The following is a 12,708-nucleotide window of genomic DNA, read 5'->3' as shown; positions in this document are numbered from 1 at the left end:
GCCTCCAGGCTTCTGTCCTTGGCGTCCTGCCCTGACTTCCCTCAGGGATGGAGCATTACCTCAAAGCATAAGATGAAATAAACCCTTTCCTCCACAAGCTGTGTTTGGTCGTGGTGTTTTATCACAGATATAGAAACGAACTAAAACAACAATCAAACACGAAGCCCATTATGATGTAAGATAAACAATATTTTGTTAGAAAAATTTGAAACGAGGTATGGCTGAAGAGAGTTCTGTGTACGTTTTAAAGATTTATCTGCTTTCAGCTGTACAAGTGTTTTGCCTACATGTATGAAAGTGCACTGTGTGGGCCTGGTATCACTGGGGGGTCCCAGAATCTGGAGTTACAGGCAGTTTTAAGCTGCCATGTAGCTGCTATGAACCAAACCCAGGTCTTCTGCAAGAGCAGCAAGTGCTCTTAACCACTGAGCCACCTCCCTCCTGTCTCTCCTTCCAACCCACCATGACCAGCCTCACCAGCACAGGTACTCCTTAGTAAGCTGATCTATCTCAGGTGTTTGTTATAAAAGATAACTGACATACTATACTACAATTCTAAATTAAAAAAAAAAATAAGTGAGCCAAAGTGCCCTCTGGCCTACTGGAGACAGCCCAACACTGTTTCAAGCCTGGCCTCCTACTAGACTGAACACAGACACATAGATCTGGCTGTGTGGGAGACGACCCCCAACAGAATGGGGAAAACAAAGACAAAAGGGCAGAGCCAGCACGAGATATGTCAGGAAGTGACCACCATGCACACCCGGAGGCCAGGCCTGATGAGGAACTGCATGGGAGAAATGGGAGAAGAGTTCCCCAAGGGGGCAGGAGGCTGCCTGCTGATCTCACTGCACTCTTAAACTCCTAGTAGCTGTGACTACAAGATGGGACCCATTCCATCATAGAGTAGGGAGGCGCTCATGAGGCCTGCCCCTCCCTGAGAGCATAGAGGCAATTAATGGTTCCAAAATAATGGCATAGCTAATAATCATAATCATAAATATATTATATTATTTATATATAAATTATTATTATTATTACTATTATTATTATTCAGATGTCATGGCTAACCATCCCATGCACCGCTTAGCCTTAGCACATGTTGCCATGTAGAAAGTCCTTGAGCAGAGTTGCACACATATGCAAACACCAATTTCGCTGCAGGCCAAGGGCCCTGGGCTTAGGTGCAGCAGCACCTGCTGCAAAGGTCCAAAAATGTTCAAAGAGAAGTTTTTAATCTCTCTGATTTGTTGGTTTGTTTTCTTTCCTTTGTAAACTAATTGTTAAAGTTAGCATACAAAATGGTGGGTCCCGTTGTGACACTCCACGCATGTGGCTCATTAGAGTTTGTTCTAATCAATCTTCCTCCACGGCCTCCCTCATGCCCCCTTGCTCTCTCCCTCTGCTTTCATATCATGTGGGTCCCATTACCCTCTGTCTCACTCCATCACTAAAGATCTCTTCCTGCAGTCACGATGGCCTTTCAAGTTTCCTGATCTGTACATACACACATATATACATGTGCATGCGTATATGTGTGCACACACTTACGTAAACGTAAATCTAAGTCCACATATGAGAGAAAACATGAGGGATTTTTGTCTTTCAGAATCAGGCTTATTTCCATAAACAATTTGCAGCTTTTACTGGATTTGTAATAAAAGGGATTGGTTAAGAAAATATGAAACTGCTAATTCAGAGAAAAGGTAGAAAATCAGATGTCGCTTTGACTGGTGTGGAGGTGGCTAAACTTCTATTCTGCCAGCAGACTCTCACCTGGGAGGGATCCTGACACCGTTGTCCAGCTGGACGAGGTTGTTGGCATACTTCGACACTGGCAGCTCATTTTCCCATGTGTCGGGATCCTGCTTCCTGTACGGGGACTTTGAGCTGAGCACTGCATCACAAGCAATTGTCACCTGTGAGACAAAGCCGGGTGGAAGACAGAAACCTCAGCTTCTAGACGTGAATGTAGAAGCTTATTAATGAATGCAGGCTCACAGAGGAGACCCAGTTACAGCACGGAGAGGTCTGTTCCCCTCAAATCTGGCTAGATTTGACCCAGGGTGTGGGGTCCTGAGGGTGACACGAGAGAACAGGGAAGCACATTCCGTTCACCAGCACAAGCTTAGAGTTCACAGGGAATAATCCGTACCACTCAGCAAGTGAGAAGGCGAGGGAGCAAGTTAGGAACAGGCTCTGCCTGAGGGTCGTGTTTCCTCCTCATGTACTAAGATAACCTCAACATCCTCAACTCAGGCGGCACAGGGTCAAGGGCACACAGCACAGCTCTCACTCCTTGGTCTAATGCAGATACGACGCTGGCAGAGGACATGCCAGGGTGTCTCTGTGCTAGATAGGTCCCTCTCCCCCCCCCCCCCCCCCCCCGCAAGCAGATGTGCAATGTCCTGCTTGGTGCCCTCTGCTTAGCAGAACAGGAAGACAGGTGCTCTGCTTTGTCTCAACTCCCACGCCGGATGCCGTGAGCTGCTCTCCAGCCGCCTGTAAAACTTAAAGTCTGAGGGACATTTAGGCTGGGGAGGCCTGGTGGCACGCAGAGAAAGAATAAACAGGCTACCAAAATGAGACTTGATAGCCTATGACCATATGGAGGGGGAAGAGGTCCCCCTTGGCCACAGACCTAGGGGAAGGGAATAGGGTGAAAGCGGGAGGGAGGGAGGAATGGGAGGATACAAGTGATGGGATGACAATTGAGATGTAATCTGAATAGATTAATAAAATAAAATTTAATAAATTTGAGGTCGGCTGGAAAGTAACAGTGCAGTCAACTTTGAAGACAGTCTAGTTGTTCTTCAAAGTACTTAACCATTGCTGCAGGGCACAGCAGATCTACAGCTACGGAGACATCCAACAGACATGAAAACATTCTGTTACAAGTGGCTGGGCTAAGAGGTATTTGTAATAGCATTTTAGCTACGGAACAAAAGCAGACCAAATGCCAATCAATGATAAATAGAATGAAAACCCAAATATAATAAGTTCATACAATGAAATTTTATTTGGCAATAAAGAGAAATGGGACTCCAATATATGATGCAATGTGACTAACTCTGGAAATCGTATGCTGAGTGAGAAAAGGCAATCGCGTTTCTTTGGGGGCCTCAGAAAGCTTAGTCCTATCAGGACAGTGACGTGTGGATAATACACCTTTCAAAATGGATGCCCTTACCCTGTCGTGTATATAACCTGCAGTGAGCCGTCCTGTCATCCATCACAATGCATCTCCCACCACCTGGCAGGTGCCGTGCCTGGACCCCGCAGCCTCAGCACTTCATCCCAGCAACCAATGTCCTCAGCGCAGCCTTCCACTACCTGCTACCTCATGTCTTCCCAGCTGCCCGCATCATGCCCCCGTCCTCCTCCGAGCTTTCGTCACACCTCATACCTCGCATTGTCAGGGGCTCTGACTTAACAAGAGGCAGATAAAAATCTTCTTTCTTTGAGCACATTTTCTGGAGACATCCAACAAAATTTTCCTCAGGCCCCTGGGCCACCACAAAACACTGGCAATGTCCTCCAGAGCGTAGACTGAGGTGAGGAGTCCTAGACTTCACCCTCAATCCCACAGGCCTCAAATCCAGTGCTGCCCTGGAACCGGTTTCAAACTGGGCCCTGAGAGTTAAATTATAAGAGACTCAGCACCCCTATATCTGTCACAGCACTATTCATGACAGCCAAGAAATGAGAAAGAGCTAAGTGCCTATCAACTGGCGACTGCAGAAAGAAAGCGTGATGCTTATCAACAGTGGGACGCTGGATATGCATGAAAGTTAATGAAACCCAGTCATTTGCAACAGCACGGATCAATCTGACGCTTGGGGTGTCGGTGAAACCAGCCAGGCACAGAAAAAAATAAGGAGCACCACACGCTCTCACACGTGGAACGTCACAAAGTTAATCCCAGTAAGTTTAGCATGGGCTGGAAGTGGTGACCACGAGCTGGGAGGAGGCACAAGCCGGAGACACGAAGACTGGTTAGTGAGGACAAGGTGTTGGTTATGTAAGGGAGTTCTGGGTACTTATGCACAGTGCAGTTTTCACACACAGCAAAGGATTCGGAACGTTTTCACCAGAGAGATGTTAAGTGGTTGAAAAGACAGATAGGAATTCCAGCACGCAGCTCAGGAGTCATGAGGCCGGTGAGGTGGAGGGGAGCCTAGGCTACATAACAAGTCCCTGTCTCACAGCAGAACAAAACAAAAGGCTATTTCACAATATAATCAGCACTGGGCCACTGAACCACAACCCAGCCCTACGCTTATGTGTGTGTGTGTGTGTGTGTGTGTGTATGTATACATACATATCAAGTAAACTTAAAAAGGACATATTAAGACGTTTTGATAGATACCTGCTAAACAGTCCCTATTAATATTACCTGACTTAACCTAACTTCCCTTGAAAAAGCCACATAACCAAACTCCGTTCCTCCCTCACAGCTTCACTGCACCTTACAGTCACTTCTGTGCTCCTGATATTTTCACACCTGTGTGAGCTAAATGTTACAAATTCCAAACAGCAGTGTTTCTTCCCAACACATCCCGAAATGCCTCGCCGCTGGCCCGGAATCAGCCACGCTGAGCGTCTGCCGAGCGTCTCTGCCGTGGCAATCCGCAGGCACAGGCAGCCTGCTCTACTCGGGGATGTTGAGCAGGTGCGAGCACACTGCTGCTGGATCACCTCTGGTGAAGACCCCGATGCCAGGCTCTGGGAGCCCCACGGGGAGCACCTCCACTCACAAGTGGTCTGCCTCTCTCAGAGTACTCACAGAGTAGCTCAAATGCACGTGTTCTATGCTGCCACCGCCACCACCACGTCCCATTTAGAGACAGGATCTTATGTAGCAGTGAATTCCTAGCAATCCTCCTCCTTCGGCCTCCTTGTCTTGGATTAAAAGCATGACTCAAAATACGCCTGCTTTGAGGCTTTTCCTTACTATTTACTTTTCTCACATAAAAACCTTCACATAAAAAGGTAAATGAATTAAAAAAAATGCTTGTGACATTTATTCGCCATATGCTTCTTTACTTTCTTTCCCACAGCAAAACCAAAATTATCCTGAACTGGAGTGTTAAGAATTCTCAGCCTTTGGGGCTGGAGAGATGACTCATCAGTGAAGAGCACTGGCTGCTCTTCCAAAGGACCCTGGTTCAATTCCCAGCACTCACAGGGCAGCTCACAAGCGTCCGTAACTCCACTTCTAGGGGGTCCGACACCCTCACACATACGTGTAGGCAAACCACCAACGCACATAAAATACAGGAGCTCTGGGCACCTGAGACACAAGCACTGGTACGCTTCAGGTGGAGGACTGGCTGGAAGAAGACCATTTTATACACTGATGTATCTTTTTCCTGGTAACAGCCATATGAGTCAACATGGGAAATCTGAGAAAGCGAGAGCGATTCACTCTCACCTGCCTCAGTGAACAGCTCAAATGGGGAAGAAAGCCTTAGTCAGTGGGGGGGAAGGGGGCGGGGGGGGGGGGGCTGCAGCGCACACACGCACAGCGCGCTCACTTCCGTGCTCTTAAGTTCAGCAATATGCTAAATCAGAAGAAAGGAAGGTATTTTATAAACCTAGTCCCTCCGGAACATGGAGCCTCTGAACACAAACAGAAGTGACTAAGCAGATGGTTCTCAGTGGTCAGGAGCTGTCAGAAGGTTCTGGGACCCACAAGCCTGGCCCTGGTTCTGGTGAAGTTTAAAGGGGGGGAGTGGGAGGCTAGCATGTCTAAGCTCAACCCACCTTGCCCCCACTGCCATCTGGGACCAGGCTATAGGAAACAGGGGTATCCATGCACAGGATGGAAAGAAGAGCGGGGTCAGAGTGTTGGAGGTCACGCAGGAAGCGAGGAGAAGCAGGAAAAACATGTTGGGTCACAGAAGCCCTGTGACCCCTCAGAGGACCCCGAATCAAACGCAACAGGCAACTTCCATACCCACCACAAACACCAGCACCACTTCCCCCAGGGACCTGACTCTGAGAAGAACACAAGAAAAAGGAAGGGGCAGGGGGAGCTCACTGCCACCAATATGAGAAAGCCATCTTGGTTCCCAGTGGAGCGAGGCTGAGGTGACATCCGTCTCCCCGCTGCTCCCCAGGCCAAGATGAGAGCAGCTGGTTCTTTTTATAACGGCACTGCTGCTGTTCAGCAGGCAAACTCTCCCAGTTTCTCAAACACAAGTCATACATGGGAGGTCAGAGTAAAAACCTCACAAACACACTGTCATCCTCCAACGAAACCGCATACCTCTCCGGCTGCCCCAGCACCTGTGAGGCGCCAGCTTTGACAATCCCAGACTGGCCCAGCCAGAGGAGCCCAGAATCACGGGCAACAAAGGCCAAATAGAGGTGGCAGGAGGAGGCGGCAGCAACAAGGAAAGGCCACTCTGAGCGAGCTCACGGGAGACAGACACTCCTGCTCACACTTTGTCTTTATTTATTTATTTATTTTGTTGCTTTGGTTTGCTTTGGTTTTTTTTGAAACAGGTCTCACTATGTGGCCCTGGGTGGCCTTGAACTCACTATTTAGCCCAGGCTAGCCTCAATCTCACGATCTTCCTGCCTCAGTATCTTTAGTGTTGGGATTATAAGCTTGTGCCACCACACCCACGCAGCTTTTACTCCATTTTATCCCCTTCTTCTTCTGGACTGCCCTTCCTGCCCCCCCCCCCACACACACACACACTTGACATGCAGCCACACGCACACTCACTGACCAGGGCTGGTAACTCCTCAATGTTGGGAAGGGCTATTTCATAGTGGTCTGGGAATATAACAAGTTTGGCTTCGTCTTCATATTCATAATCGTCACCATTTAAATCGTCATCCGTATCTAGATCTGAGAAGAAAATAAGAACAAAGAAAAGAAGTGAGGAAAGGGTAGCCCAGGCTAAGGCAGCCCTCACAGGGAATCCACACCTGCCCCAGCCCTGGCAGGATCGGCCATGCTCCTACCCCACACTAGGAGAAATAGGCCTTGCCTCCTTTCCTGACTGATACATATTTGTTTATGACTGGGTCACATCATAAAGCCTCACAGAGTGGACATACATGCTACAAACTGAACTCATGAGCTTTAAAAAAGATGCTTCCACTGTGAGTTTAGGGCCACAATTTTACCAGAACAAAAGAAACAAGTATGTGTGTGTGTGTGTGTGTGTGTGTGTGTGTGTGTGTGTGTGTGAAGGTCAAAGGTCAAATTCAGGTCTCATTCCTCAGGAATCATCATCCTGTATTTTGAGAGAGGTCCCTCACTGGCATGGAGCTCATTGATCCAGCCCTAGGCCTAGAAATCTGCCTATTGCAAGCATGCACTACTACACTCATTATGGAGGGATCTAGGGATCAATTCAGGTCCCCGTGCTTGCTGGGCAAGCTTACCGAGCACATGAGTCTGAGAGTGGGTAAAGCTGCCTTTAACGCTGGTCCACATGTTTAATACAACTTTAAGCAAATCTCAAACTCTAACCCATGTACTTCCCTTATGTCCAGCACAGAGAAGACAGCACTCCTCTTACATAAGAGAGAAATGAGACATGGTAGAGTAGACCCGCTACAAGGTCTCCAACACACAGCAGCTGTTACTTAGAACACCCCCTCCCTCTCCCTTTCCGCCTCTATCTTCTCTCTGTCAGCCCCAGGTAAGCCCGGGGGAATCCATCATTTGAGCAATCCAGGGCCTGGAGTGAAACAGGTCTCTCCAGCCCACCCTCTGTCAGGCGCCCTCTGTCCTTGGCTCATCTCAGGGAAATGTTAGCTGATAGCTCAAGGAAATGTGTAGTCACAATATTTCCATGGGCAGCGCGGCCTTGCCCTGACTCAGGGTGCCAGTGTCCCAGGACATGTTTGTGTATTTACGTGTTTGGGACTATGGTGATGAAAACAGTCATGTGAAGTCATGTGACGCTGCATTCACAAGCAAAGGCACCCAGACAAATGGACTGTGCAGACAGAAGGAAGGTCCCCGGCTACACTTCAGCAGGCACTTGAGACCCAAGTGTCTAAACTCTGTCACCACCTATAACGAAACACTGGCCTACTTCCATGTGCAGCCTTTCGCTGGGCTTTTCACTCTCAAAAGCTGGACCTATTTAAGCAACAAAAAAAAAAAGATACAGCAAAAATATAAACCAAATATAATGAAAATACTCTAATCCTAAGAATCAGAAACACCAAAATAAAGTCCCCAACGTTGCAAATGACTAACTCAGCTAAAGGAAGCTTCAAAGGAGAGTCTACTAGTTAGAGACAACTCAAGATACTTACGTAAACAGAATGCTTTAAACAAAAAAGACATTAGCTGTGTCACAAAAAGATTGAGGTACCAACATCTATAACAACATTGGAACCAATGTTCACTGAGAAAAGATGGTCAGTTCACTCCTAGAGCAGAGGTTTAAATTTTTTTTACTCTGCGTAGCAATGAAAATAAACACCAAGGGACCCTCGAGGCACAGGCAGCTTTATACTAATCCTATGCAGGACACAGGAGTGTGGGATGAGTTGCTCCACTCTGTGCTCCTTTACTATTAACAGATTATGCACACAGCAGTTTAAAGGAACAGAGCTTGCTTCTGTGAACAGACTCCATACACACAAGATACTGCCTACCTCTTTTCTATAGGAAACATACGCACTTAATGCTACGTCAAATGTTACCTCACCTTATTAAATAAAGTGAAGCCAGAAGCCTGCTCTGACATTTGCTAAGTGTGTAACTCTGGGTGAGGCACCCAGTGGACAGTTAAGGAGATTGGACAGAACGAGGCCATCAGGAACCAGGGATCGGATCCGGGAACTACTCCAGAGCCTGGAGCCACCGCAGGTGACTGCCTCCACCACCATCCCCCTTGGCTTCGCTAACATCCCAACAGACAATGTGAGGAGGCTCCACACACGCCCCAGGGCTGGTCCAGCTCTGAAGCACAGCCTCGCCTATGAGTCACCTGAGTGTGGGGAAGATGGGCTTTTGCATGCTTCCGTGAAGCTCAGAGAACGGGAACAGGTCCTAACCGCCTCTCACATCCCTGGCCCCACGTGCTAGTGTCCTGAGGCCTCTGTGACAGCATATGCCACACAGAACATTTCTGTCAAAGAGCTCCATGACATCAAAACCATGCAGGGGCATTAGTGTTATATCAGTAACCAACCACTACCTCACTGGATTAGAGGTGGGTTCCACGATTTCACAGTGGGGAATCCATGACCGGGCCCTATAAACTTGGATGTGTGTGTGTGTGTGTGTGTGTGTAGTATATTAAATATATAACATATTACATTATAGAAATTATTGTATAAATATATATATATTAAAATATACATGTGGTTGGGGACATGTATATACACATATATAAATACAATATACATATTGGCTATTCATATTAAACCATTACATATATGTGTGTGTGTGTGTGTGTGTGGTTGGGGAGATCTGAATATTATTTAGCTAGCCTGACACAACACTTATGTTTGTGCCCATAGACAAATGCTACTCTCAGCTTTAGTCAGAGAAGCTCCACTTTCCAGTGAGTGGTGGTGATGCGGAGACCTGTGGCTATGCAGGGCACAGAAAATAAGTGAGAGAGGCCTGCTCATCCCTAGACAACCCACTTACACCACATCCACAAGCCTTGAGGAACACCTCAGAAGCAAGAAAACAGAGGAAAGAGCTATGATGGCATGCCATCTACAGGGCATGGCACAGCCATCACATTCACACTCAGAGCAACCATGTCCGCCCAAAAATGGGACCATCATGGTCCTGTGAGTTTCAGGAAAGCCTTTGTTTTCTAAGCTGTGAGGAAGCACAGATAGGGCAGCAGCAAGGCTTCAGAGGCTGTCTTCCCATTCATTTTCCAAGCCGTTACTTGGCAACCTTTGCAATCAAAATAACTGCTGGAAAAATGAAAGCTGAAAGAAAGAAAGAAAGAAAGAAAGAAAGAAAGAAAGAAAGAAAGAAAGAAAGAAAGAATATGAAAGCTCAAAATCTTTCAACCCCAAGGTTGAAAGCAAACAGGTCAGCTAACTCCTTCATGTGACCAAAGAAAATGTTTTGGGGTTTTTTGTTTTGTTTTGTTTTGTTGTTTTGTTGTTTTTTAATTTAGAAAGCACAACATAGTGGCATATACCAGGAATCCTAACATTGGGTGATGGGGGTAGAACAACAAGAGGTTCATGGTCAACCTCTACTACAGTGAACGTGAGGGCAGCCTGGGCTACATGAGACCTACAGCAACAACCAAGTCAACTTATTTCATAATTTCTACCTCCACAAAGGCATCAGTGATGCCATCTGACTGGCAAAAAGTCACAATCTAGAGGTGGCAGTGGTAGATGCTCGGAGTCCAATCATTCGAGTGTGGCAATGCCCCTGACCCATTCAGCCATGGAGCTCACTCTAGCTTGGTTGGTTGTCTGGTTGGTAGGTGAGGGTTGAGGTACAGGGTGAGCGGTGCAATGGGAAAGGTTGACAGGGAAGAAAAGCTACTCCAGGTAAGGCTTGCTCATCAGGAAAACTACAAGCTGGGGAGCTCAAGAGAAGACAGCCCCCCCACCTCTCTCTCTGTATGTGTCTGTGTGTGTCTGTGTGCATGCATATGCATGCGTATGCACATACACATGTTTGCACATGCAAGCTGAAAGCCAGAGGTTGACACCAAATGTCTTTCTTGGTCATTTTCAACCTTTTTTTTTTTTTGAGACAGGTTCTCTCACTAAACCTTGATCCCATTTGTTCAACTATACTGGCTGGACATTGTGCTCCAGAGATCAACCCCCCTCTGAGAGTGCTCCCTACCCCCAGTGCTGAAGTTGCAGATGTGCCGCCAAGCCTGGTGCATGTGTGTCTGTAATTGCTGAGGATCCACACGCAGGCTTTCAGGTGTTCATGGCAGGCCGCAATACCAACTGTGCCAACCTCCTCAGCCCTCCATCTCTTTTTGTTACAATAACACATCTGGCAAAGAAAAGATAGCTGGGCATGGTGATGCACGCAATAGTCCCAGCTGCTTAAGAGACTGAGGTGGGAAGATCGCTTGAGCCAGAGAAATTCCAAGCCAGCCTGGGCAACATAGCAAGACAGCATCTTAAACAAACAAAAGATTTTCACAACAATAAGCAAAAAGCAAAAAGAAAATCAGAATCAGGAACATCTCAGCCTAAAAAAAGAGCTCTGTTAGCAATCTGCAGTACGTTCTCCTAGACACTGCCATGTTTTCAGACAGATATGTACATGTGTGTGCATGGCACATCCACATATGTACACAGACATGCAGGTATATATACAAACAGATATGCATGTGTGTATATACTTATACACATGTGTACAACAATGTGCGTTGTTTTTACAAAAATGAAATCACACTATGCAAACAGTTTTGAAATTTCTTTCAAATTATAATTGTAGGCATTCAGATACACATACACACACACACACACACACACACAGGGTCAGATAATATCAATATTTTTTATTGCTAAGAAAACCATAGCAGAGGCTTAACACAAAATCTGATTTAGAAACCAGTAGCATTTGCATAAGCAAGACCAGCTCTTCTTAATGAAGAGAAATCAAACAACACTAGCAATTATTGTTGCAGGAAGATCTACTGATGGTTGCTAAGATTAGCAGGCTAGCCCAATAGGTAATACCTTTGGGAGGTTTGTGAGTGTACATCTTAGTGTGTGTAGTTGTGTATACATGTGTGGGGGTGAAAGACGTGTGTGTGTGTGTGTGTGTGTGTGTGTGTGTGTGTGTGTGTGTGTGAAAGAGAAAGAGGGGGGAGAGGGAGACAGAGACAGAGAGAGACAGAGAGAGACAGAGAGAGAGACAGACAGACAGACAGACAGACAGACACACACACACACACACACACACACACACACACACACATACATATACGGGGGTGGGGGGCGCATCAGTGTCAAGTAGTCTTCAACCACTCTCCACCTTGTTTTGAGAATTGGTCTGGAACTTACCAAATTGGTCTCAGCTGGCTGCCAGTAAGCCCCTGGAATCACCCTATCTCTGCGTTGACGTGGGATTACAAACATGCACTATCATGCCCAGCTTTTAGCATGGGTGTCAGCATCTGAATTCAGATCCTGTTTGTGGATCAAGCACTTTGCCAACTGAGCCATCTCCTTGCTTGAAACTAACTTAGCAAGTGATCAAATTCAACATCACCAGCATGAGGCCACAGCCACAGTATCACATACATCCGGACACTACCATCTGAGGGGCCCCACCAACCAGGACTCCCTGCCTCTGTACTAGTCTTGCTAAAACACATGACTTCGGATTTTCGTGAGAAAGCACCAAATAAAGCACACTCTACAAAATAAATGAGGAATATTCTTCAAAATATCAGTTATTAAAAACAATCTAAGGCAGCAGTTCTCAACCTGTGGGTCGTGACCTCCTTTGGGGGGGCTGCCCATCAGATAATCTGCATATCAGATATTTACAGTACAATGCATAACAGCTGCAAAATTACAGGTATGAAGTAGCAATGAAAATAATGTTGTGGCTGGGGGCCACCACAACATGAGAAACTGTACTAACGGGTCCCACAGCATAAGGAAGATTGAGGACTATTGGTAAGGGCTGGAGAATGTCTTAGGGTGAACACAGCTCATTCTTGCAGAGCACCTGGGTTCAATTCCCAGCACCCACATGGTGGCTCA

At 46.8% G+C, this 12,708-nt stretch overlaps 1 protein-coding gene across 2 annotated transcripts in view; it reads right to left on the bottom strand.

Annotated features, from left to right (window-relative positions):
* USP13 (ubiquitin specific peptidase 13) overlaps window positions 1–12,708 on the bottom strand; it is a 109,727-nt gene that overhangs the window by 65,159 nt on the left and 31,860 nt on the right. For both annotated transcript variants that reach the window (XM_084769110.1, XM_084769109.1), the window contains exons 4-5: window positions 6,741–6,862; window positions 1,777–1,919 (exon numbers count right to left, since the gene is read on the bottom strand). In XM_084769110.1, coding sequence (XP_084625236.1) covers window positions 1,777–1,919; window positions 6,741–6,862 — 265 coding nt within the window. The remainder of the gene's footprint in view (window positions 1–1,776; window positions 1,920–6,740; window positions 6,863–12,708) is intronic.

This window comes from Acomys minous (genome assembly GCF_964271855.1).
Source record: "Acomys minous genome assembly, chromosome: 19".
Lineage (NCBI taxonomy): Eukaryota > Metazoa > Chordata > Mammalia > Rodentia > Muridae > Acomys > Acomys minous.
This window is presented reverse-complemented; position numbering and strand designations above follow the sequence as displayed.